This window comes from Drosophila subpulchrella, chromosome 2R, assembly GCF_014743375.2.
Source record: "Drosophila subpulchrella strain 33 F10 #4 breed RU33 chromosome 2R, RU_Dsub_v1.1 Primary Assembly, whole genome shotgun sequence".
NCBI classification, from domain to species: domain Eukaryota; kingdom Metazoa; phylum Arthropoda; class Insecta; order Diptera; family Drosophilidae; genus Drosophila; species Drosophila subpulchrella.
In genome coordinates, this window is record NC_050611.1 from 4,389,506 (window position 1) to 4,415,957 (window position 26,452).

At 38.8% G+C, this 26,452-nt stretch overlaps 1 protein-coding gene across 49 annotated transcripts in view; it reads left to right on the forward strand.

Annotated features, from left to right (window-relative positions):
* Positions 1-26,452, forward strand: part of LOC119550551 (Down syndrome cell adhesion molecule-like protein Dscam2) — a 66,791-nt gene that overhangs the window by 1,592 nt on the left and 38,747 nt on the right. For 8 of the 49 annotated variants that reach the window (XM_037859289.1, XM_037859282.1, XM_037859283.1 and 5 more), the window contains exons 2-6: positions 3,830-4,012; positions 14,593-14,937; positions 19,750-19,926; positions 21,700-21,849; positions 23,683-23,815. In XM_037859289.1, coding sequence (XP_037715217.1) covers positions 3,952-4,012; positions 14,593-14,937; positions 19,750-19,926; positions 21,700-21,849; positions 23,683-23,815 — 866 coding nt within the window. In that variant the 5' untranslated portion in view covers positions 3,830-3,951. Of the gene's footprint in view, positions 1-3,829; positions 4,013-14,592; positions 14,938-16,572; positions 16,735-16,899; positions 17,062-17,419; positions 17,582-18,033; positions 18,205-18,627; positions 18,790-18,905; positions 19,068-19,183; positions 19,355-19,523; positions 19,644-19,749; positions 19,927-20,032; positions 20,192-20,326; positions 20,498-21,699; positions 21,850-23,492; positions 23,617-23,682; positions 23,816-25,685; positions 25,813-25,904; positions 26,032-26,105; positions 26,230-26,452 lie in introns of those variants that run through there. The other 41 variants (XM_037859328.1, XM_037859297.1, XM_037859308.1 and 38 more) reach the window with 23 other exon arrangements.

Below are 26,452 nucleotides of genomic sequence, written 5' to 3' on the forward strand. Positions count from 1 at the left end.
ACACAGAGAAAATTATTCGACGTTTTAGGTGTCAATATAGGTTCAAAACATTTTAAAAAGTAAAATAAAGCATTTAATATAGCATGAGTAAAAAAAAAGTGTATAAAACATTTTACTTTTTAAAACGTTTCAGCCCTGTTCTTGCACCTAAGCTTTTGCTAGTTTTCTCTGTCTATTACTTAAAGTCAAATAAAGGTATTCGTAAATGTAAACCCTTTTCATTGAGTTGATAATAAACAATAACAAATTAATACAGATTTCAACATAATTTTTTAAGGCTTCTGAAAACTGATGTCCCACCTTTGATCTCCCTGATTATGATAGATTTTGCACATAATTTTTGTAAACTCTTTTAAAAACGATTATCCCATTATTAAACAAACTTATTTACTTATTTCCTTTACTTAAACAAATTTCTTTCGGTCGCTCCCATCGATTGATTGATGAACACTCTCCCATCGACTTGGTTCTGGTGGCAAATATTGATTTCCACTTGGGCACAAACATGACACAGCGGAAAAGGTTAAAGTGAACAAAGGCTGACAAACGAATGGAGGGCCGAATAAATATTTCCTTTTGTTTTCGCTGCCGCCGAGAGCACTTGAATCTCAATTAGGGGCGCAGTGCGGAAAACTCAGAGCGCGAATGGGTCATAACAGCGGTTCTGGACAATGGATGGGTCCTCAGCCATGGGTCTGTCGTCGACGACCCTGCACTGGGCCACTGCCCTCTGTCCCCCATCCAAATGCACCACCCCCCCCTTTGCACCACCCTATCCCAAAATTTATTGGCTCGTCACCCCAATTTTTAGTTACACATCCAGCCAGACGGACCAACAAAAAGAATACAAAATGCAAGCATGAGTAATATAAAAAATGCTTTTGATTCGTTGATTTTACCACGCGATTGACCGAACGGATCCGCTCAGGGAGGGTTTCACGGGCTATATGTAGATACATTGTATATATAAAAGTATTCGTACATATGTTGTACGCTGCCTATATGGCAGGCCTGCAACCGTTGACTGATTACCAGATGTTTTCTAAATTGTTTCAGTCGAGAGTCGCAGAATCGTTTGTCGAGATGAGAAACGAACGATTCTTGAGCTGAAAACTCAAGGAGAGATGTACTGATGATTTATTACTCGAAGATTAAAGTTCGTTTTATGATTGTTTAAAAGATTAAAGTTTCTAAGTCATATTTTTGTTTAATTCTTTTTGCAAAGCAAATATTAAAGAAACAAGAAAGGAAGTTAGCTTCGGCAAGCCGAAGCTTATATACCCTTGCAGCTATAATTATTAAATTTAAAAACACAAAAAATGATATTCCCAATAGTATAAGATAATATGTCAAAAAACACCGAAGCTATAATTTGTTTCATATTATTTTCCTACCAATTTTCCGATCGTTCCTATGGCAGCTATATGATATAGTCGTCCGATTTTGATAAAATTAAATTCGAAACTCAGAACTAATTAAAAAATGTTATTTCCAAGCGTAGGAGGTTATATGTTAAAAAACACCGAAGCTATAATTTGTTTCATATTATTTTCCTACCAATTTTGCGATCGTTCCTATGGCAGCTATATGTCGTCCGATTTTGATAAAATTTAATTCGAAATTCAGAACTAATGAAAAAATGTTATTTCCAAGCGTTGGAGGTTATATGTTGAAAAACACCGAAGCTATAATTTTTTTCATATTATTTTTCCACAAATTTTCCGATCGTTCCTATGGCAGCTATATGATATAGTCGTCCGATTTCGATAAAATTTAATTCAAAATTATTTAAAAATTGTTATTTCCAAGCTTAGGAGTTTATATGCTAAAAAACACCAAAGATATAATTTTTTTTCATTTTTTTGTCCGATTATTCCTATGGGAGCTATAAGATATAGTTGTCCGATCCGGCTGGTTCCGACTTATATACTACCTGCAAAAGATATAAGACTTTTGGGAAAGTTTCAGCCCGATAGCTTTAAAACTGAGAGACTAGTTTGCGTAGAAACGGACGGACAGACGGACAGACGGACAGACGGACATGGCTAGATCGACTCGTCTAGTCATGCTGATCAAGAATATATATACTTTATGGGGTCGGAAACGTCTCCTTCACTGCGTTGCAAACTTCTGACTGAAATCAATATACCCTCTGCAAGGGTATAAAAACAGTCGAATTAGTTTATTATTTCAAAACAATCTTATGTAAAGGAATCGCACGTTTCCTGCAATAACTAGGGGAAAAAATAAGAAGATAAGCTTTTGTTTTATCAGCATTAAAAAAAACTTATATGTAAATCCAGTCCATGTTTTATTTTAAATTAATAAATGTTTGCATAAATCAAATTTGCAATATAATAAACTATACATAATACATTGTTTTATACAGAAAACAGCCTTTTCTTTTATAACTGAACTATGTATACCTTTTTCCTTTCGTACTCTTTTGGAAATACTTTACTGATCGTGTAGTACATTTTGGCCACCCCAAAACCCTTAAAGCAGCTGTTTCCCCGTAAAGCTGCTCAACTTAGAGACAGTTAACCCTCGCTGCGAATGACAGCTAGTTCATTAGGCCAATTGAAAAGCTAACATTGGCAGGGAGCAGACCCTCCACCAACCATTATCCAATTCTTTTTAAAAAGAATTCGTGCAGGGAGGGTTTTTATTCATTACGCCTGCGCAACCCTCTGAGCAAATAAAACCAAGTCGTAGATAAGACTTAGCTATCTCGCTGAACGTTCCAACTGGAATTGAATGCGGAATAAAAATTGTATTTTTCTTTTTTCACAACTTGTGGTATGCTTCAATGAAGGAATCCACTTAAGAGTTAATTAAGCGCTAAAAAGCTGAACAGTTTGCTTTTGAATCTATTTCTATATACTCGCATGTGTATATTGAACAATTAAAGGCCATCCACATGGATTAAAATAAGTCGTGGAGGAGCTGTATTTCGGGGGGCCGATGTCAAATTACAGACATCGAGGGATTGGGGAACAAATAGACAGAATTGTGGAATCGTGACTTCCTGCCTGTCATAAAGTTTGTTTTTTCGCCTCCAAACTGGGGTGGCGGAGTGGTTGAGGGAGGCGCGTGACATTTTATGGATAGCACAAGGCGGAAAAACTAAAAGAAAGAAGTCGTCGAAGCTGTTGCTTTCTCCCCCTCCCAATTCCCATTTGTGGTTTAATTAATGACATCCATCCGCAGTCACTATTCCTTCTTTTCTGGGGTTCACTCTGTTTTTTATTCCATTTGCTAATCGCTTTTATAGGGCTTCTCCTGGTGGAAAGTACTTCTTAGATTGTTTTCGGCTGGGATAGACTTCTAAATATGTTTATTCTTTGCTAAGTGATTTTTAGTGAAGAACTGAATGTTAATCTTTTAATTTCTTGTTTCCCCGTCCTTAAAACGATTAGTGATTCGCAGTATTACTTAAATAAATGAAAATTAGACTTTTCAACAAATGAAGTAAGGTAAAATATTTAGTTAATAATGAAACGAATGAGTGAAATACCTTCACCATATTATTAATATGTATTTTAATAATGTGTGGGCAGGGTTTTACCTTTAAAGCACCCCCAAAAAAATAAAAGGGTGAAGCATAATATGTTTCACAGTAGAGGGTGCTTTGCCTAATCAAATTACTTGCAATTCATTGACTAAGTAGGAACGAAAATTTTGCTTAAAGTTTCGCTTTTAAATTATACATTAATGGTGGTAAAAATATAAAAATTTCATTTAAAATATGGAACCAAAACCGCAACTTATACCACTAACAACTGTTAGTAAATGTATTATCTAATAAACCATTCCCTTTATTTTTCAGATAATTCGCGTGTGCCGAAGCAAAGGGTGTTTTTCAGTGGATTTTTGCGTAAAATCGATAAACAGATAGACCCTCCACTGCCAACTTTACACAACCCGCCCAGCGGAAACACGGCATACAGTATGAATATGCCCAACGAACGCCCCAAATGGCTAATGCTGTACGCAGCTGTTGCCCTCATTGGTGAGTAATTGCACTTGGCTCGGTGTTGGCCCTACGAATTTGTGTTCTAAAGCATTCCAAACTGCTGATCTGTGGCATCCGGAAGCTATAGAAACATCGATATTTATTGTTCTAAATGAGCCATTTGGAAAAACAGCTACAATGAGTTCCTAATAATTTAGTTTTCGGGCTTTCACACACTACATTTGTTTGAATTTGGATACCATGAATAGTTTCCGGCATAAAATCCGTACTTTCCATTTACAGAACTTCGTTTTCATTTTAATTCAAAGTTTCATATCGCTGTTGACACATTCGTCTCGACCTTTTACCCATTTCCCCCGTTGTCGCTGCTTCTGTGGATTTTCCGAGCGTTTCTATGCATTTTAAATTTTGTTTTCCTTGCATTTACTTTGGCTTTCGCTTTTTGTTTCAATGCATTCGCTGCTTGTTTGCAGTTGGATATTTACTCGACTGTGCGTCTGGACGGATACATTTGTATCTTTTTGTGCGAGGGTTGTGCTGGGGAACAGATAAAAGTGCGGTTCGTTGCCTCGACCGTCCGGGAAACACTATTTTGGGGTGGAAGGGGAGGCACAGAGGGGCTGTGCAACATCAGTGGGTCAGATTGCCAATTACTCAGACCAGCCGAGTAGATGAGTAATTTTCCAAATCGTAGATAAACTATGGCAATGTTTTCTTATAAATGCATTTTTCTACCCGCTCGGGTTTAACCTTATTTATATGCAGTAATATTAAATAAGCAATAAGTTATTATTGTATTAAATGATATACCAAAAAAAGATTTAGCATTAAACAAAAATCAGGTTTCGATTTATTCAACTATACTTTATCTTTATTATTCAGTTTACCTTTTATGCTAGCTTGAATGGCATTCAATAAAGAAGGCCAGTTTGCTTGACCCATCGAAAATGCAAAGCGTTCGTCTATGTAACCAATTTATACGTATAGCTACTTCCATTTATATCAGTCTGTCCAATTTAGGGTCTTGCCTTATATTCAAACAAATTTACATTTATTATTAGCCGAAAAGGGCTAAACTCGCCTACAAAAATAAACAAATGAAATGCGTAAAAGTATGATGAAAAGTACACAAAAGTTGTTCTGTCATTAAAGTCAAGAATAAACAAAATTATTTAATGGAAATATTAAAAATTATGAGATGAGGTATTCGATTGGAATTTTAAACAAGCAACTAGAGGTAAAAAAATAAATTCAAAATATTTCGTTATTAAGCCGTAAAGATCTGTACTGATGATATCGTAAATTAAAAGAATAAATTATGCAAAAGCTACAACGTCAAATAAAAGTATTTACCCGCTGGAAGCAGAACCAGAAAGAACTGAGAGATATAAGCTTTGAGTGAGGGAACGTCTTACGTTGATTGTGCGGGTCATCATTCAATTGAAATTGATTAAAAACATTTTGCGCCATTTCTTACTTTTGTTATTATTATATGTCTGTTATGAAAACGTGAAGCAAAAGCCTTGCATGGCTGTTTTAATATTTAAAGCCAGACTTAAACAATAAAATGGATTTATTGTACAGGCTCCGTTATGGGAAAGTCGGAATGCGATGTTTATGTTGTTGTTCCTGTCTCCGCTGCAGTCGGACGCATTTAATTCGCAATTTCATTGAATTCAATTGAAATTCAGCTCGCACACCACGAGCACTGTAATGGAGCTTAAAGTTCACAAGTGGCCACAGCTGGGTTCAAAACATTGCAACCAAAAAGCAAAAAAGTAAGCATGTAACACAAGGCACATAAACAGGAAGCAGTCAATTTGTGTAGACACAAATGTGCGAATCAAATGACATAGATGGAATTATGGAATAGGCTTTGCCATGCTCTTCCGATGTTGCTTTCCAATGGAAAAAATTGTATGAAAAATAAATACTACTCAATTGCTAGACTTAATTAAAAACATTTCTTGGCTCAAATTTGTAGCAGGAAAAAAGAACACAATTAGGTTCTACAAGTTTCTGACTTCCTTAACTTTTCAGCTTTACTTGTAAATTATGAGAGTTTAAGTTGTGTCTTTGTTTAATTTTTTCAATAAGGTCTTAAAAGTCTATGAAAGATAAATACTACATAATTGTTAGACTTAATTTAAAAAGTTGATATTTGTAGACGGAAAAATAAACACAATTAATTATGTGTGTTTAAATAATTCTGTTGCCTTAAGTTGTATCTTTGTTTGATTTTCACTATAAAGTCCCCAAGAGCTTATTCCCATGGATTTGCTTTTTACTGATAAGGAAAGACCACTTATCAACTAGGTCACATTTTTCTTAGTGCTATCGTCAAGATCTTTCTTCGAGAGATTTCGTAACCAATTAGATGCACTGCATGCCACTCCAAACACTCGTAAATATGACAGAGATCATCCGAGAGATCACTGAACCAGACCCTGTCCCATCCAAGAAAGAACTATTTCCGTTTCCACACAAATCCAAATGGGAAAGAATGGGAAGAAAGGAGCCGATATATGAGGATGGAGCTGTGCAAGATGGAAAAAGCCTGCCGTAATTACAAATGATTGATGTGCCCCTCCTGACACTTTCTTAGCCCTCTTCAGAGTATGTGTTATGATACCCGACGATTGAGGCTCATCACACGCGGGGTTTGTTTAAGCAACACCGAGGGGCTGGGCGCTCCTCTTATTTACACACCAAAAAAGAATGTGCCATAAAATATTACTAAGGTTTTTTTCACAACAAAATCAAAACCAAATAAAAAAAAAATTTAAGCTATTTAGATTCTACCAATTTTTGTTAAAGGTATTTAGTACTACATAAGGCATATCTATATCTAATAAGACTATAAAAAGTTACATGGTACATTTTACTCTGTTTTATTAAGTTTTTGATCTTCTTTGGTTAATATTAAATCTTGCATCTTAGGATTTTAAGGTAATATAAACAAAATTAAAACAGAATTCTTAAAAAAAATGTTAAGCTCTGTAGAGTATGCCAATTTACTCTAAATGCATTGAATACTTGATATGTCATATCTATATCATATAAGACTATGGAAAGTTGCAAGATGCATATTACTCTACATTATTAAGTTGTTATCTTTATTGGTTAATATTAAATTTTTCATGTTAGGATTTTCACGTAATAACAACAAAACTAAAACAGAATTCGTAAAAAATTGTAAAGGCTCTTTAGGTTCAGCAAATTTATTTTCAATGTATTGAATACTTGATATCATAGCAAAGTTGCAGAGAATATAATATTTTTTTTGAAGTTTTTAAGCTTCTTTATTTAATAATTAAGCGTGTATCCTGGGATTTTCAAGATTTAATTGATTTTCAACAGTATCTAAAAATAATACTGTACAGATAATAGGTCACTTTGATTTGAAAAAAGTTTAAAGCAGAATTTTTATACGTGTATCCAATTTTCCTTGGCAGAGGAAAACGGCGTCTGCAGACGGTTCAATAGAATTTTGCCCCCAACTTAATGGCCTCTCGTCCGACTTATTATTAGTTGCATCGCAGCAGGCACCGGAATGTGACTTCAATTTAAGATGTGGAGAAAGCCACAAGGAGAAAGGGGCAAGTACATCATTCGCCTGTGACGTCACGATGCAGTGTGGTGTTTTATGAGCCGTTGCAGCCTATTTCTTGCCCATTTGCAATAGTTCAAAAGCTGTTTGTCAACTTGAATGGGGAATAAAGATTGGAGAATGGCGAAGCTGCAACTGCGGAGCAAGTTTTCGATAATTGCGTAAATAATTGCCTTATAATGATGCTGAAAGTTGGCAACCCAGCTGAGCTAAATGCATTTCAAAAGAATCTTTGTCCGGTTCGCTTTTCTAAGATTTCTTTACAAATCCACCGAAAAGACACGACAACACAGGGCATCAAAGTGTTTGTTGGGCCATTAAGAGCATTTGTCATATATTCAAGCTCTTTAAGTGCTGCCAGAATTTCCCAAATTCTTGGATGCATATATGTAGAGAGTATTAAGTTAACTCAAAATATTTTATGAGCTGCATCGAGTCGAAGAATTTATGGGGCCTACCAGAAAATATTTCAGATATATTTTTATGTAGGTGCGGAGTAAATGCAGCTCTTAGTGGGACTTATAAAACTTCGGCAATAAAGTTTTCTTTCAACCCCTCCGTTATTGGAAAACCCAATGGTTTTTCGTGCTCTCTCCCTTTTTGTTGTCACCCTTAATTTGCAGAGGAGAGAAAAAGTTGTGAAAAATGAGAAATGTTTTATTTAGTTGGCCGTCCAAGATCTGCTCCAAATGTTTGGGTTGCACACTTTTGATTTACCCGAGAAGAGAGAAACTAAGTGCCACCCACCCTCACACACTTCCCCTCGCACCTCGAACAGCTGTGATGACTAAGGGCCACGTTGTCGGCACGCATTTCCATCTCCTCTCGGCCAAACAGTTTCCTCCCCTCTGGAAAAATATTATACTTATTTATGTCTCGCTGCCTGACAAGCTGATGTGGAGCGACGCGCCGTTGCCGCACTTCACCCGACGAGCTCCTGGCGACGGGACTCCCCCTATTCCGTCCCCGGCGACCGAATTAGCTGGCCAAGAGGGTGTTGTGGGTATACAACACGGTTGTGGCTGTCACTTACCACTGTCCTGTAATGGTTGAACACCATATAAAGCACTTTAAAATGTTTAGCAGTATTTTATTCTATATAATTATAAATACATTTAAAAAGTCCCCACCCTTAAGATAGGATTGGACAGTAGATATTTTTAAAAATTACCCCGGATGGCCTTCAAGTTATAAAGAATTTATCAATTTCCAAACTTTTTAATAAGTTTGATAAAATATATTTTTTGGTATAAACATAGCGTAATAAAAATATAGATCTAAAAAATATTTATCAAAACACAGCATTTTAATAAATATTTAGTATAATATATTAAGTATTTAAAGTTAAATTCTAGGTACGTAGCCTGAAGTTATAAAGAATTTTTAAATTTTAAAACTTTTTTATAAGTTTTATATAATATATTTTAAAGATCTAAAAAAATATTTATCAAAACACAGCATTTTAATTAACATTGAATAATGGATAATAACAAATTAAAATGTTTAATTTGCCAGTCGTCTAGACACTTAAATGCCAGAAGTCAGCTTACAACGGAGAATTTAGTTTCGGCACATAAGATTAATAAATTATGTAGCGTGAAATTAAAAGTAATCTTTTATGTAGAAAGATACGAGTCGGAGATATCTCAAAAATTAACTTCATGTGTGAGTGCGAGAAAGGGTGGAGGATTAACATCATTTTGGCGCCCCCAAAAATGGAATCAAGTCGTCATAATAATTTGTAAAATATGTTCATGGCCTCACCCATCTACCGATCCCAGTTCCAGTCCAACAGCCTCAGAGAACTGATGTTTATCAGGCACACATCATCTATGGATCGCGCACGTCCAGGCATTTCGAAGGCGGGATTTGATTGGAGGCCCCCCTTTACACCTTGTCCACGGTTCCTGAGTCACGTTTCTTTTTTGGGGGCTGCCAACTCTCAGCCCATTTGTATTATTTCCATCTCCATAATCTGCATGCGACAAAAAGTATTTAAAGTTAAATTCTAGGTACGAGTGTGTATACATATATGTATACACTTTTTAAAAAAGTCTTTTGGCGTCTTGCTGGCAGTCTTAATTAATGCGCTCGAGACGATGACGATGTCAACTCGACTTTATATGCAAAACGCGTCTGCTGTTGGTCTTCCCTTCTTCATACTCCAGACATTATATATGTTTTTTTTTAAAGCTACTGTCGCTATCGTTGAAGACTTTATTTTGTCATAGGAAGTTGGTCTCTTTGTCTAAACAGCTTGAATGCACTTGCATATTTTATAACAAAAGTGTTATAAAAGTCTGAAGAGTAAAATGTCGAAAGTTAAGTAAAATTTTAAAACTTCTAGACGTCTGTTTACTTAATTCCTTAAATATCTCTATCGATTCAAAATTTATATTTACATATTTTCCCGTCCTTATTTTACCCGCATAATATACTTTATATGCAAATTTGTGTGGCACTACTGTATCTTTGAGATACATTCCTATACATGCTGAAAAATATTGCACGTGTGCGCTCTTCTTTATTTTGCTCTTCTCCCTGTAAATGTTTTGCAACGCTTTCAATTAGACAACAAATCCACCCTCAAGACCAAGTTCTTCTTTCTTTCTCAATCTCTCTCTTTTTCAGCCCCACATTATATTACAGCTTCTGATGCCAGTCTCTTTTTAGGAACAGTGGTTACCAGATTGATATTGTTGATAGAAAATTCACGTACCTCATTAGAATCGGGGTTACTAAAAATTTTACCTTGAGAGTCATATAATATCTTAAAACAGCAAATCAAAATCTCGCCTACATTTTAATTTCATTTTTAGTTGACTTTACCACTTTAGCGAATCAGATATTTTAGGGTCTTGAAAAAAGGGTATTTTCTTGTTTTAAAAAAGAAGGTGATAATTTGTTGATTACTTGGACTTGTCCTTTGGGTTGTGATCTTAAAATATATCCTATATCTTATTTCTTAATAGACTTCAATTTGATTTTGCCCCACTGTGGCTTGACATCTACTGACACTGCCGCATCATCATCACTCGAGGCCCTCCGTCTTCCCCGTGGAATGTATCTATGTATCTTCCACGTGGCCTGCTCCAGTTCGTCCCACTTTTGTCTCCTGTCGACTTAACGGTGTTTCTCTCTCCGCTCCCGCTTTTCGCACCTGGTCTGTGGTTTTGTTGCTCTCTGCCAGTGGTGTTCTTGTTGTTCTTGTTGTCAGCGGCGTGTCGTCACCGTGACTCCCTGTCATCTTCTGAGTTACGTTGAGGTGGACAGGTGAGTTGGGGGTAGCTTGCGGTCTCGGACCATTTCACGGGTGACTTGCAGTTGGCATTTCGAGACATGCCTCCACAGCAATAGTTCTACAGCCAGGGAGCTGTTAGAATCGCGTGGGCAGTTCGTCTGCAATTATCTGTGTCACACATTGCACAATTAGTCGGTGTCTGCACACTGAAACCTACATACCTATCTTAATTATACAAATTTTATTTTTTATTACATTTTAATAAACCTTTTAAAAAAAATGTGAACCATATTCCTTAAGTTTTCTTTAAATAAGATGTTTTAATTTTTTTTATCATATAGAAATAATTTGAAAATATATTTTAAAACCACTGTTCAGAAATGTTTTTGGTATATTTACGATAAAGTTAGGACTTTCAAAGTTTAGAAATATATAAAATATCTTAACTTTGTTACCTTTTCATTCTACAAAAAGGAAACCTAATGCGGTAAATAATGCCCAAGATACATTTTTACTTAGCTATTATATATCAGTTGTTTAAAAAACTTGATCTTAATAAGGGGACTTCTTTACTTGTCCATTCAATATTCGATTACAATCGATACCTTAAATCTTAAACGAGTTTTCCCCGGTGTACATTTATGTTTTCATTTATATATCCCCAAAAGTAATTGGTAATGTAATGTTTTGTGGACTGTAACTGATCGTGATGAGTGTGTGGGTAAATGCCGCACGATTCGCATGAATGAGTGGGTAACTCTGGCATTGAGATACCAATACCTGTTCTCCGATTCCCCCGGCACTCCTCCGCCGAACAGCTGTCGAACTGGTTTCTGAACTCCCGAGCAGATGTTTCTTTCTTTCACCGATCAGAATCGCGGTGAAATAGTCGAGATTCATTGCGTTCAGGTAGAGAGCGAATATTTCGATTGGGATGGGTGGGTATCCATTCCATCCTGGGTTGTCCGTTCCTTTGTGGCTGACCTCGATGACAAGAGTGCGTGATGTGGACTAATTTCGGTGGGCGGGGTCATGCGTGTGTGCTTATTGAACTTTTAGGCCCTTTGTTTTTGTTTAACCGGAAGTTATTAGTTTCCAATTTCCCCCTTCGAGAGGTGTTAAGGGTTTGTATGTTTCCCGGAATAAGTTAATTAGTTGGGCGGCAGCACTTCGATGGAGACGAAATAATTCTCGAAAATTGTTCTTTTATATCCTCGAAAAATAAACCCATTTTAAGTGTCGTGTTTTAAGACCTCAAATTTCGGTTCAATAATTGTTTTGCTTTCATTGCGGTTAGGATTTCGTAATTGGACACCTCTTGAATCGCGTGTTTTCGCCAGTTATTTATGCCCTATCACTATTTGCTTTTTTGTTGGTTCTGTGGGCCACTCCTCTAGTTATAGTTTATTATTATTTTTCCCAGTTGATTTGCTTATGCTTGTAGCCCTCTCTTCATTCTTGGCTTCTGTTTACCCATGAAAATAAGAAAAACATTTAAACAGCGAAAGTTGAGTCACTTGCCCTCCTTAAACTTGATAAAGTGACCTTAGATGTTGGCAACTGCATCATCATCATCATTATCATCAGTGGAATTATCATCAAATTTTGCAAATTGGTCGCTTGAGTGGAAAATTGCGAGGCGAAAAAGTTACCATATTCCTCAAACAAAAATTCGACAGCTTGATTAACTTGAGTTTTGCCGCCGTTGACATCGCAGTTCTGCTTTTGCTTCGGATTGCTTTTGCTTTACTTAGCTTTGCTTTTTTGTTTTGCTCATTTAAAGCCGGCTTCCTAACCGGTTTCGTTCTGCATTTTTTTTGTTCGCAGAGCTTTAGGTTTGGAAACGAAAAAGTAAAATAAAATACACCTGCTAATTTTGCTGCAGCGCAAAGCAAAGCCAAAACTAAAAGCAGGTGTACTTTAAAACGTTGGTAAAAAATAAATATTCCATTCAAAGCGAAGCCTAAAAACATGAATGTGAAGATAATGATGTGTGGTGGAGAAAATGGAAGGACAAAGGATTGTGTTTATAGGAATCTTAATTTCCTCCCTATAAATCATCTGGGTTCTCCTCAAGCAACAGTTGCAAAATTTCATTCGATTTGCTTACTTCTCACTTCCTTTTCCTACCTTACCCACTATATTTGATGTTTTTCGCACGTCTTTCCAAGACTTTACGCTTTGTATTCCGTATGGCCATCATATGTTGAATATTATATATTGTTGCCAACATATGTATGTGTTTTTACTGATACAGTCTGTTATGGGACTATAGAGCATCTTATATTTTGAGTGGTAGATCTGAAAGGTCTACTATAGACTTTATATGTTTATTCATAGCCTTTATTCAAAAATTGGAACGAGATTTAAAAGCATTATTTTTAAAAACCTCCTCTAATTTAAGGCTTTTGGAAATAGTATTTCTTAATAAGGCTTGTAACAGAATTATTTTTACAATTTTGCAACGCAGTGTAGGAAGATTTTAAGTCCTCATCTCGTGTGCACCACTTTTTGTTCGAAAGGAAATTCTGTATAATTAAATATGAAGGCGACATTTCCTGTGTGCCTCCGCTATTCCCTACTTAATTGAAACCTTTAAATGACATCAATTGATTAATTTATTTTGTGAATGGCAGCCTAGTGCCTTAGAAGTTACTTGAAAAGGGCCGAAAGTAATTTGATGGAATTTTCAGGGTGTCCCACATCACGCACCCATTGTCAACTACGATTTCAAACAATTAATTTTAATTGGGTTCATAATATTATACTTATTTTCATTGCGTAACTTTCTTTTTTTCTCATATTATTATATATTAATTAGTATTTTCACACGGTTTTAAGACTTTTTATTGCGTTGTATCCACTAACATTTTTGACAAAGAAATATAAAACTCGTATCTCTTTCGTATCTTCGCAGCTTTCTTGAATTTGGTGATATACCGAATTCCTGTCATACCATGAACATTTTTGTAGAATACAAATAAGTTGTATGGATAAAGTTTACAATAGCTTTTGCCCTAGACAAATTGCAGGCACACGCATTCAGAATTGCATCCGAGGTTACTATATGGGTAAGGGGCGTGAGGTGGGCGTGTCACTGCACAGAAACTGCTCAACACCTTTGGTGATAGGAAATTGGCGGGATGGGGGGAATTCCAAGCGACATGGCTATGCATAAAATGAAATATGAAATCGTTTGCCAATGCAACAGTGACGGCATCAACAAATTCCGGGCGAAAGGGAAGTGGGTGGAGTCTGCAAAGTGTCAACGAACGATTTTCGCCTGCTTGGCTTTTGTTTGCCAGCCAGTTGGAGGGAGTGGGTGGGTGGAAATGGAAGTGGAGCTCTGACTGGTTAAGCAAAAAATGTATGGAACTGAATAGCGCTTTTGTTGGGGGTCCAGCACCGAGGAGTCACTGATCCATGGCCCTCAATTGTCAAACAGCCATGGCTGGAACAATAGCCAAACTGTTGACATGGATATGAGAATGCACTTCCGCAGCGGATGTTCTGACCAGAAAGCGTAGCCAAATGTTGATCACATCTAGTGATGTGAGTTCGAGTGATATAAATGTATTAACAAATAGATCACCAATTTACAAGCATCCATTTGCTTTATAAACACTGGTGTCCTAGTATAAATAAACTAAAAGCTATATTATAACAAAACAATCCACTAATTTTACGTTTTAATCTTTTCCTTAAATTAGAATCATATTTTTATGAAATACACTAATTTTTGATTTCTCTTTTAAACTATTTCAGCTTGTGGTAGCCAATGTTTTGCTGCCAATCCCCCAGATGCCGACCAGAAAGGACCAGTCTTCCTCAAGGAACCCACCAACCGCATTGACTTCTCCAACTCCACAGGCGCCGAGATCGAGTGCAAGGCCAGTGGCAACCCCATGCCCGAGATTATCTGGATCCGAAGCGATGGCACCGCTGTGGGCGATGTTCCCGGATTGCGTCAGATCTCCTCCGACGGCAAGCTGGTCTTCCCGCCATTCCGCGCCGAGGATTACCGCCAGGAGGTTCATGCCCAAGTGTACGCCTGTCTAGCCCGCAACCAGTTTGGATCAATCATCTCCCGGGACGTGCATGTGCGAGCCGGTAAGTTACCAGGGTTCAGAGGTAGATCAAGGGCAGTGCAAGAAGGACATTGGTCAGGAAATGACGATTAATTAGGGTCAGCGTATCAACATTTAAAATGAAAAATTAACTAACAGATACTAAGAAATAGATTTTTAATATTTTTTTATAAAAAAACGATTTATTACAATGCAGGTCCTATATATATTAAGAGAGTTTCGATTAAAAATCCATATAAACAAAACACTTTCTAGGTTTCATTTTAAAATAAATAAAAATTTAATTAGTTTGTTAACTGTGGGATAATGAAAATAAATTGGTTTATATTGATCAAAATAAAGACTTTGGATAATTTGTTAAGCTTTCGGTAAATTTGGGTTATTAACTATAATAGTATAAAAGGAAAGTTTATCAAAATAGTTCATTAGACTCTAACAAAAAAAAGGAGGAAAGACGTTTTGTATTTCAGAGCGACTACATTTTGCTTCAGTTGAATGTTCAGAAAAGAGTACTTGCATATAGCTTCCATGGTAATCCCTTTGATTAGGAAAACCAACACGAAAACTTGCACTGCCCTATGTTTACCACTTCTCTTGCAGCTACACCCAAATGAAGACACTTCAGCGTTGGTTTCGTATCTCCTCTACTTTGCTGCCAGTCGCCTTTGCGTGTCAAGTCACTCTTTGCAGTCTTTAACCCCTTGTGTTTGACTTATTGTTGCACCGGCTGTGGCAATTAAAACAGAGTTTTCACGGGATTTCCATCGAACGTTTTGCGAATTGCCAAAGTTTTCCGCACGCTTTCATTTTCACACATTTCTTAGTCGGGTTTTGCAATGCCAGTTGGCATTTCACTTTAATCGGTTCGTTTTCCCTGCATTACTTCCTGTGCCAGTGTTTTGTCGGCAACTGTACTTGCCATTTGCGAATGTCTTTCCATCAACCTTTGACAGCTCCGCTGGAGGATGTGCAAGCCCCAACAAAAACGACGACGACGACGATGATGATGATGATGAAATTGTCACCTTATTTAGACCACACCGTATGGGGTTGACGGGTAGCCGGCTGATCGAGTTATGGGCCAGACTCAACTCCCCTGGATATATCAGTCACTTCCGCTTCCATGAAGCAGTGCCTAAATGGGCCAGACTTGAGCACATTTTAGCTAATTATGTTGGAGCCGTGCCACCCGCTTACTCATAGCCGGCTGACGTGTTCCCTGGCAATTAGCCAGCACACCTAGCCCAAAGACCACCTCTCGACCCATTCGCCCCTTTTTCCCCAAGCCTGACATCATTATTGTCGTTTGCTTTCGCTTGCTATTAACCGGAGGAATTTATCATTTTATAGTATGGTTATGTGTGAATAAAGCGCAGACGAGGAAAAACATTCTGTCCAAGTGGCCCGCAGCTAGTTGGTCGAAATGAGTTATGGTATACACCCTGAACACAGGCCTGCGGATAGAATATTTTGGTTAATTGAAATTAACTTTGCCTGTCAGGCAGTTTCGGGGTTTTTCGTTTAATGAATTTCTGTCCAGAAGGTGGCTATAAAGCCAGACTGTTCCAGGAACTTGGTTCCTAATGTTAAATCGCGGACGTTTTTCTGACTGTGAGAATATGTTGGACATAATCGGAAATGATTGCCCTTTTCGCAGTGGTTGCGCAATACTACGAGGCGGATGTGAACAAGGAGCATGTGATAAGAGGCAACTCGGCGGTCATCAAGTGCCTAATTCCCTCATTCGTGGCCGATTTCGTGGAGGTGGTATCCTGGCACACCGACGAGGAGGAGAACTACTTCCCGGGAGCGGAATACGGTGCGATCCGAACTACCCGTAGCAAATATTCGTTTGCTCTACTAAAAGCATGCTGGGGTCGCGATTTCGGAAATGTCACAGAAAATCCCACCATTCCATAATTCATTCACTCCTTATTTAAATCTCAAACACTCACTATTATTTTCATTTCTTCTACCTGTTTAGTCGTTTCGCAACACTACGAAGAGGATATACACAAGGCTTTTGTCATCCGCGGCAATTCCGCCATCTTGAAATGTGATATACCATCGTTCGTAGCCGATTTCGTCAATGTTATCTCCTGGCATAGCGATGAGCAAGAGAATTTCTATCCAGGCACTGAATATGGTGTGTGATTAAGTGCACAGAAGTACTGTCTCTGTTTGTGAGCTTATAGAAAAATAGCACTACCTTAACCACTACTGTACAACACTACAAAGCCAAACTCACAGAAACACTTGTGCACAGTGCAAGTACAGCTAACGGGCAAATAGCTAAACTAATTACAAAATCCTGTAAAATATACAACACACCGAACTCAAAACGTAACTTTATTAACCAACACTGGTTAGGCAGAATCGGTTGGGAATCCTTCGCTCCTTCGTTTTCGCTTCCTCGATACTTCAAGGATTCGTTTTCAGTTCTTCCCGAATTATTTTATTTTCGGTTTCATTATGTAAATGCATTTATTTGATTGCTGTTTTAGTCGTTGCCCAATACTACGACACCGATGTAAATAAGGCCTATGTTATACGCGGCAATGCGGCAGTTTTGAAATGCGAAATCCCGTCTTTTGTGGCCGATTTTGTGAGCGTTGTCTCCTGGCACACCGATCAGAACGAGGACTTTTTGCCGGGCAGCGAATACGGTTTGTTTGTTAACCTTTTGATTACATTTTGGGTTAGTTTTACTCGGGGTCTCTGTACAGTTGCGTGACATGCCAGAATTATGGATAAGTACCTAACCATTTTCCCTCCTGCATCTATTATGTTTACTTTTTATGCATTTATCTTCGCTATCTCGGGTGACTGCGTGTTGATGAGCCATGTTATCAGAACTATTATTAACCTCTTGGCCAGAGACTTTCTCAGGGAAGCACGAAGCCAGTGAGCTGATTGCGCTTCCAGTCCCATTAAGTGCACTCCGCAATATTGTCTGTCGCTGTTAGAAGACACTCTCGTTTCAATTAGCTGGCTTCACATTTTCACACGCCCGCCGCACGCAAGGTTTGGACTTGGGTTCTATAAGTAGGCGCCCCATCTTCCCCTAGCTCCTCCTACCTTCATTATGTAATCAGTGGCTGTGTGAACTTATCTCCAGTTGTGCAACAGTTCTACGAATCGGAGGTCAACAACGAGTACGTCATAAGGGGCAACGCGGCGGTGCTAAAGTGCTCGATTCCTTCCTTTGTTGCCGACTTTGTGCAGGTCGTATCCTGGCAGGACGAAGAGGGTCAGCTGTACGGCTCACTTGGCGATCAACAGGGAACCGGTACACATGCACAGTGAACAAATTTAATAGTTATTTAGGATTATCCAGACCCCCATCCCATCAACCACACCCACTATTTCCATTTTGGCAATTTCATTTCTTTTCGTTCCCCCCTCATAAAAACTCTTGCTTTACAGTCGTGAATCAGTATTACGAGGCTGAGGTTGTTTCCGAATACGTTATCCGAGGCAATACGGCGGTATTGAAGTGCACTATTCCCAGTTTTGTGGCCGATTTCCTGCGAGTTGAGGCCTGGGTGGCCAGTGATGGCACTGAGTATGCTCCGGAAGAGAATTTTGGTACAGTCATCGAGCGTTGAAGTAGTTAAGAAGTTAGTCTTAAGCAGGAACCCCATTCCTTTCCCACTTCAATTTGCTTCAGCTTCTTTTTCATTTCTGAACATTGCACTTTCTTGAATCGCAGTTGTGAATCAGTTTTACGGCGCCGATATCCTGATGGAGTATGTCATTAGGGGAAATGCGGCAGTTCTGAAATGTTCCATTCCATCGTTTGTGGCCGATTTTGTGCGTGTCGAATCCTGGATAGACGAAGAGGGAACCGAGTTACACGCGTCTGAGAATTATGGTATTTTCAAGGAATATTAAATAATTTCAGCTGCATCACCTTGTGGGGGTTTCAATCCTATCCAATTCCCATCTTCATCTTTTTCTAAATCCTTCCGTTATTGCACACTTTTTCAGTTGTCAATCAGTTCTATGAGGCTGAGATAATGACCGAGTATGTTATCAGGGGTAATGCGGCCGTTCTGAAGTGTTCTATTCCATCGTTTGTGGCTGATTTCGTTCGAGTGGAATCCTGGATCGACGATGAGGGCAATGTCCTGTCCTTTTCGGACAACTACGGTTCGATTCTAAGATGTTCTCTCAATAGTTTTAGGCATTATTTAGTGTTTCACCCGTTTCATTCCCAGTATTTCCCGCTTTCCCACGGTTTATTTATTATTTTCTTCGATCCAAAGTCGTTTCACAGTTCTACATTACCGAGGCCGAGAATGAGTATGTGATTAAAGGCAACGCGGCGGTGGTCAAGTGTAAGATTCCTTCGTTCGTGGCCGATTTCGTGCAGGTCGAGGCCTGGGTGGACGAGGAGGGCATTGAGTTGTGGCGCAACAATGCCACCAGCGCCTATGGTACAGTCTAATCAAAACATATTTTATTTCGATAAGTGTTGCGATAGGTGTTAGCTTTTACCTTTCTGATTCCCAGCCCCAACTTTCACACTATTTTATATGTATTATTCTTTATGATTAGTGGTGATTCAAAGCTACGAATCGGAGGCAGACAATGAGTACGTCATTAGGGGAAACTCGGTGGTGATGAAGTGTGAGATTCCCTCGTACGTGGCGGACTTTGTGTTCGTCGATCTCTGGCTGGACTCGGAGGGTCGCAACTACTATCCCAACAATGCCGAGGAGACGGGTACTTGGCCAGATTTCTTTGCTCTAGTTCTCTCGGGTCCCTCTAAGCATCCCCTTCCGATTTCCTTTAGTTTTTATTTCACCTAGTTCACTCTGATTTCCCCCAGTTGTCCACCAGTTCTACCAGACACGGGTCATCGATGAGTTTGTGCTGCGTGGCAACTCTGCCACGTTAAAGTGTCTGGTGCCTTCGTTTGTGGCAGATTTCATCGATGTCGAGGGTTGGATTGACGAGGAGGGCGTTGAGATTCGGAGGCCCCTTCCAGACGACTCCATTGGTAACCGTTACGATCTTCGGTATTAGCTTAGTTAGAACACGAATCTTCCAATCCACAGACCCTTCCCAGTCCTGATAGTCCTCATTTTAGTTTCACACTTCCCATCTTGCAGTGGTAAAGCAGTTTTTCGAGTCGCAAGTCTACGACGAGTATGTGATCAAGGGCAACGCTGCCATTTTCAAGTGCCAGACGCCCTCCTTTGTGGCGGATCACATAGACATTACCGATTGGATCGATACCGAGGGCGAGGTGTTCACCAAGAACATAACTGGTAGGACCCAGAGATTCATAGACTTCCAGTTCGCTTAGTTACATGAACGGGGTTCCTCTCAATGATGCCACCACTTTTAACCTTATGATTTTAATCCCCCATCCCACTCAAACAATCTCTCCGTAAACTTTGCAGTTGTGCCACAATCCTACACCGTCAATGTCATGGACGAGTCCATACTGAGGGGCAATAGCGCCATCCTAAAGTGCCACATACCCAGTTTTGTGGCCGATTTCATAGTGGTCGATTCGTGGGTGGAGGACGAGGAGCGGGTTATCTATCCCCAGGAGGATATCGCAGAAAGCGGTAAATTAACAGATTAAGAGCTCTCGCATTGCCCACTCCTCCGTAATATCCTGCGTCTCCCATCCAATTCGGTTCGCTTCGATCTGGCCTCGATCTATAGTCTCTATAGAGCTTACAAAGGAATTCTTTCCGTGTTCAGCGCTGCTTAGGCTTTCGATTTGCCTTATTTTCTGTCTTTCTTTCTGTCCGTCCTGTCTTTTCATTTTCTTTTTTATTTGCCCTCCCCAACCTCTTATAAGTTTTCCCTTCCCACGAATCCATGAGTCGCTCCTGACTTGCCCGAAAGATACCGAAACCCCTTCATGTAGTTGAACGTAGCGTTGATAAAATAGCGTAGTGTAAATACATGCAAAAATGCTAATAAACAGTCAACCGTCTAACAATCTGTACATATGTGTCATTTTAAATGAATAATCCAAACATTGCTGTATATATACCACAAATATATACATATGTAATCCGCAAATCATCTAAGATTATTGGCATTTTTGTTGACGCATGTCTAGAAATAAAAACAATGCTTCGGAATTTGTGGATCATCGATCTAAGAATTTCAAGTAAACTATTTGAGTTGTAAATGTGTTGCCCTATTCGAAATGTAAATAGATTACGATCAATCACTCCGGCTCGATTCAATTTGTTTATACCACAAATTCTGGGCATTGCTGGTGTATAGTTAAATTGTAAGCATGGAATTCTGTTAAAATACAATCGATTCAATTAAAGCAAAAGTCCACAAGGAAATCGAAATTTTAACAAAGTTCTTAAAATAAGACCAAATGAGAATTTAACAAGCTATACATACAAATATGGTGAAACTTGCTCACAAAAAAATAAACTAAATAATAAAATCATTCAAGGTGTGCGAAGTTCTTATCTCATAACATACAATAGCTTCTCATTCAGTCTTTTCATTTTTAATCTAGCTTTAATCATTTAAAAGTCACATTGCATGGTCAACGATTAACATTGAACATTTTTGCACAATGAGAACTAGTACTATACACGCAAAAGAAAACAAATAAAATAAATATGTAGCCAAAGGCCATGTGGCTTTTGAATGTATTGTGAATAAATTCAATTAAATGCACGTTACTTAATTGATTTTCTTCCCATGTTGTTAAATGTAAATACATATAGTTGCATAGTTAGCTGACAAGAAAAAACTAACTTCGTTTTTATCTGAACCATTCTGTAACCAGATGGAAAATATCTGGTACTGCCCTCTGGAGAGTTGCACATCCGTGAAGTTGGACCTGAAGATGGATACAAGAGCTATCAGTGCCGAACCAAACATCGTCTGACCGGAGAGACCCGATTGAGTGCCACCAAAGGACGATTGGTCATCACAGGTAAGTCCGCCTTGTTGGCCAATTTGCTTACATAAATTATACAGAGAAACTTCAGTTATTGATAATTTCGGAATTAAACTTGTATATTAAAAGTTTTGATTCAAAACCAATAAAGGTTGTGAATATGCCGACAAAATAAAAGTAAAATGTCTTAAATAGCTATAAATTTTTAAAGCCTAAACAATACTATAAAGATTATGAATTTTTTAGTGCGGACAAAATAATAGTAAAATATTTTGACAAAGGTTTTTTATTCAAACTAAACTAGATTATAATAATTTTTTGAAATATCGTTAATAACTGAAGTTTTCTAACTGAAAGTAAATTTCAAATGAATTGTTAAGGAATTTTTTTTTAACAATGTTGTAAGTATTATAATTAACAAAATGTAATTACTTAAAATCATACTGTTTGAAGTTTACTCTCAGATTAATAAAGAAGAAAAGTTACCAATCGTTTATTTAAAAAAATACTTTCAATTACGATTTGTTTCTATTCTTAAATGCAGCACAAATGTTTGAAAAATGGAAGCATCATTTGAAATTCAGTTTTTGTGAACTTAAAAATATCTATAAATGTTTCAGAAAATTATAGAATAAAAGCTATAAACCATATTTCAAATATTTGTTGCAAATTATTTGGAAACTGCGCTCGGATAATAATGTTTAAATAACCAAAACGACAACGTTTGCAGTTTCCAAATAAATTTAAAAATAATATTTAACAAGCAGCAAGTCCTTGATACTATTAAAATGCAATCAAAAAGATTTTTCGCTTAAAATCTCTTTCTTTGCGTACAATAATTATCTTTCGTATTTAAATTAAACAAAAATAAAAGTAATTTTTAAAGTAATTGGTCCACTTTGGACTTGTACAACGACTTGTTGCTGTAGCCTAAGTCTAAATTGAAAACTGCCTGAATGTTGGGATAGGGTACTCGACAATGATGAGAGCTTGAAACAAAGCCGAATAGAGTAGGTGTGGTCCGTTCTTAAGTAAACCAATTTAAAGGCAACGTCACAGCTTAAACATAGTTCGAGTCCAAGTCCTTGGCAACTTTCACTTAGTATTCTCTTTCGAACTACGCCCAAGGTAAGTCACTCTTCAGTTCTTGATCTATCTTTATTTATTGGCATTATCTGTAAGGTTATTAACGTTCAACCATTTCGCTTCATTCACAGAACCAGTTGGCAGGGTTTCACCTAAGTTTCCCAATACTCTGACCAGCAGCAGTTTCACAGGAGACGAAGGCTCTAGTCAAACCCTTCTCTGCCCCGCCCAGGCCTATCCAGCTCCCTTGTTTAGGTAGGACTAATGAAATCTCTCGGGGAGTTATCTATCTAGAGTCAGACCCAAAACCCGCGTCAGTTTCCAATTCAGATTTCTTATAAGCCATACCAGTCCTGTAAGTTTCTTACCCTCTCCAAATCGTTCAAGAACCCATTGCAAGTGTTGGGCCCAGACTTCTCTCCGGTAATGACATTAAGGTGGTTCAGTTCTCCGCTGGCCAACCCACCACCCTATTGTGTCCAGCTCAATCATATCCAGTGCCAGTCTTTAGGTAAGACATCCGCCTATCCCAACTCAAGGTGTTCTTTTCGATATAAATTATTTGAATCCTGATTCCTGTTTGCTGTTCCCAGAGCCCGTTGGCAGTATTGGGCCTCGTCTCACCAGTGGAGATGAGTCGCGAATTCTCAGGGTCTATCTGGCCGCAAGTGCCACTCTTCTCTGCCCGGCTCAGGCCTATCCAGTGCCTTTCTTTAGGTAAACCCAACCCAACATTTAGGCTTTTTCTTTAATTCCGACCTATTAATGTCCCTTATTCGACAGAACCTGTCGGCAGTGTCAGTCCCCAGTTAAATGGAAATGGCAACCAGGAGCACATAACTCTCACTCGGGTTCCTAAGATGGGTAGCGTAACCCTGATGTGTCCGGCTCAAGCCTATCCAGTGCCCTTCTTTAGGTAAAGATTATAGTACATATCCATCCCATACTTCAGGCAGAGTCTAGAATTTTCCAGTTTATTCAGTTCGAAAACTATTTTAAAGAACCTGTTGGCAGTGTTGGACCCAAACTCACATCAGGCGATGATTCGCGAACGGTGAAGGTTAAGCTTGAGGCTAGTGTTACGCTGCTTTGTCCAGCTCAGGCTTATCCAGTGCCTGTATATAGGTAAATCAGTTTCATCTTCAAGTAAATCCCTTCCCATATCAGGCAGTGTAGCTTAGATTTTTTGAAGTAACCAATCCTTACAATTTCCTTATAGAGCCTGTGGGAAGTGTTAGTCCCAAGATAAACACAGGTGAAGATTTTAAGCATCTTAAGGGAAAGGGCAGCCAGGATTTGAGTATACTCTGTCCAGCTCAAGGGTACCCGCAGCCCTTCTTTAGGTAAATGATTTCCCTGATTTCCCTTTTTGGCAGTTTCCATTTAGCTTAGAGAACTTTTCAGAAAACGAAATGTTTATATCTTGCAGAGCCCATTGGTAGTGTCAGTCCCAAGATTACCAATTCTGATGACCTGAAGCACGTGAAGGTCAAAAGATTGCATAGTCTAAGTCTCTTATGTCCGGCTCAAGCGTATCCACAGCCAATTTCTAGGTAAACTTTAAGTCCTTCGCCCAACACTCACAGATTAGTTAAATTTTTTTATAGAGGTAGTAAAAAAGCTTAAAGGCTTACTTTTTTGTAGAGCCCGTTGGCAGTGTGGCGCCCAAACTAAATTTTCTGGAGCGTTTTAAAATGATGCAGATTCAGAGCGACACAAGTTTCAACATTCAGTGTCCTGTGCAATCGTACCCCATGCCTGTTTTCAAGTAAGATTCAATGGGGCTTTACTATAGACTACCCAAACACATTCAGTCAGCTTCACTTAGGACTTTCGAAACTCTTTAAATTCTAGAACCCGTGGGCAGTGTCCGACCAAAGGTGAATCCCCAAGACAAACACCAGTTCATAGACGTAGAGTTGGCCACCAGTTATGCCCTTCTCTGCATGGCTCAGTCGTATCCTACTCCAGCCTTCAGGTGGGTTTCCCTTCTCCACCAACATCAGACAGTTTTTCCAGCTTTTCCGTGACTCTTTCTCGTGTTTTGCCCTTAGAACCCGTTGGCTCTGTCAAGCCGAAAATAAATGTTCAGGATAAACTGCAAACACGCGAAATATCCCGGGGAATCGGATTCGCTTTGCTATGCCCAGCCCAATCTTATCCAATACCAGCTCACAGGTGCGCATTGCATGCCATCAATTGGGAACGTTTTACAATTTATGGGGCGTTCTTCGAATTTCCGACATTGCTATTTAAGTGATTATTCTATTAGGTCTATCCCAGTTCAGTCAGTTGCAGCCGTAGTTTTCTGATTAGTTCAGTGCTTGTTCCATTTCAGAACCTATTGGCAGTGTGCCTCCCAAGGTTAGCATAGATGACGAAGTGGCTAATGCCCGTGGCTATGTGGGCAGGAGTTTAAGCCTTAAATGTCCAGCCCAGTCGTTTCCCATTCCCGCATATAGGTAGGTAAAGCAGTTTTTGTTTACCCCTTCAAAGACCTGCAGTTTGGTTTTTGTTAGCCTCCAACATTTGGGCAGATATTGATATTAAACTGCACTGAACTTGCTTTTGTTTCACCTAGAACCTGTTGCTTCTGTTCCCCCAAAGTTAAATCTTTTGGAAAGAGTTCGCACAATGGAAGTCCCTTTGGGAACGCAGTATGCCATGCAATGTCCTGGTCAGGCCTTTCCCGTTCCCATAAATAGGTAATGTAAGCCTATCCCAACACCAATTCAGACATTTTTTGGCTAGGTTTCTTGAGGGTTTCATTGTTATGGATATTTCAGAACCCATTGGCTCTGTACCACCAAAGATCAACAACATCAACGACAAGTTTCAACTGATGCAGGTTAAATTGGAGAGCGACTTTGCAATGCAGTGTCCAGGTCAAGCCTATCCTGTTCCAGTTGTTAGGTGGGTTTCGTCGTGCTACTTTATCCCAGCATTCCAAATGGGCTAGTTTTCCAAAGATTCTTTGCCTTGAAATGTTTGCCTTCAACATCTAGAGCCTATTGGATCTGTTCCTCCCAAAATTACGAGCTTGCACGACAAGTTCCAAGTGCTCCAAGTAAAGCTAGCAGAGGACTACTCCATGCAATGTCCTGGCCAAGCATATCCAGTACCCATCGTTAGGTTAGTTTCGATATCCTTGACCAACATTCAGTAGAAATTGACCAATGAGTAATGCGAAATTCATCCCAATTCAGAACCCGTAGGCTCAGTGGCTCCCAAAGTGGATACTCGCGATGAGTTTACTTTCGCCAGGACTCGTATGGGAGCATCCAAGGCTCTTATCTGCCCTGCCCAGTCGTACCCCATGCCATTCTTTAGGTAGTAACCCTAGTCCAACATTCAGGTTTAGTTCTTGAGGCCAACTAAAAAGTTAAATTTCCCTAGAACCTGTTGGTAGTGTGGCTCCCAAAGTTGATATTAAGGACGAGATTAACTATGCTCGGGTGGCCCTGGATCACAGTCTAGCTATAGTTTGTCCAGCCCAGTCCTATCCGGTACCAGCTTTTAGGTGAGTTCTAGAGACTCCGGTTGTGTCCCAACG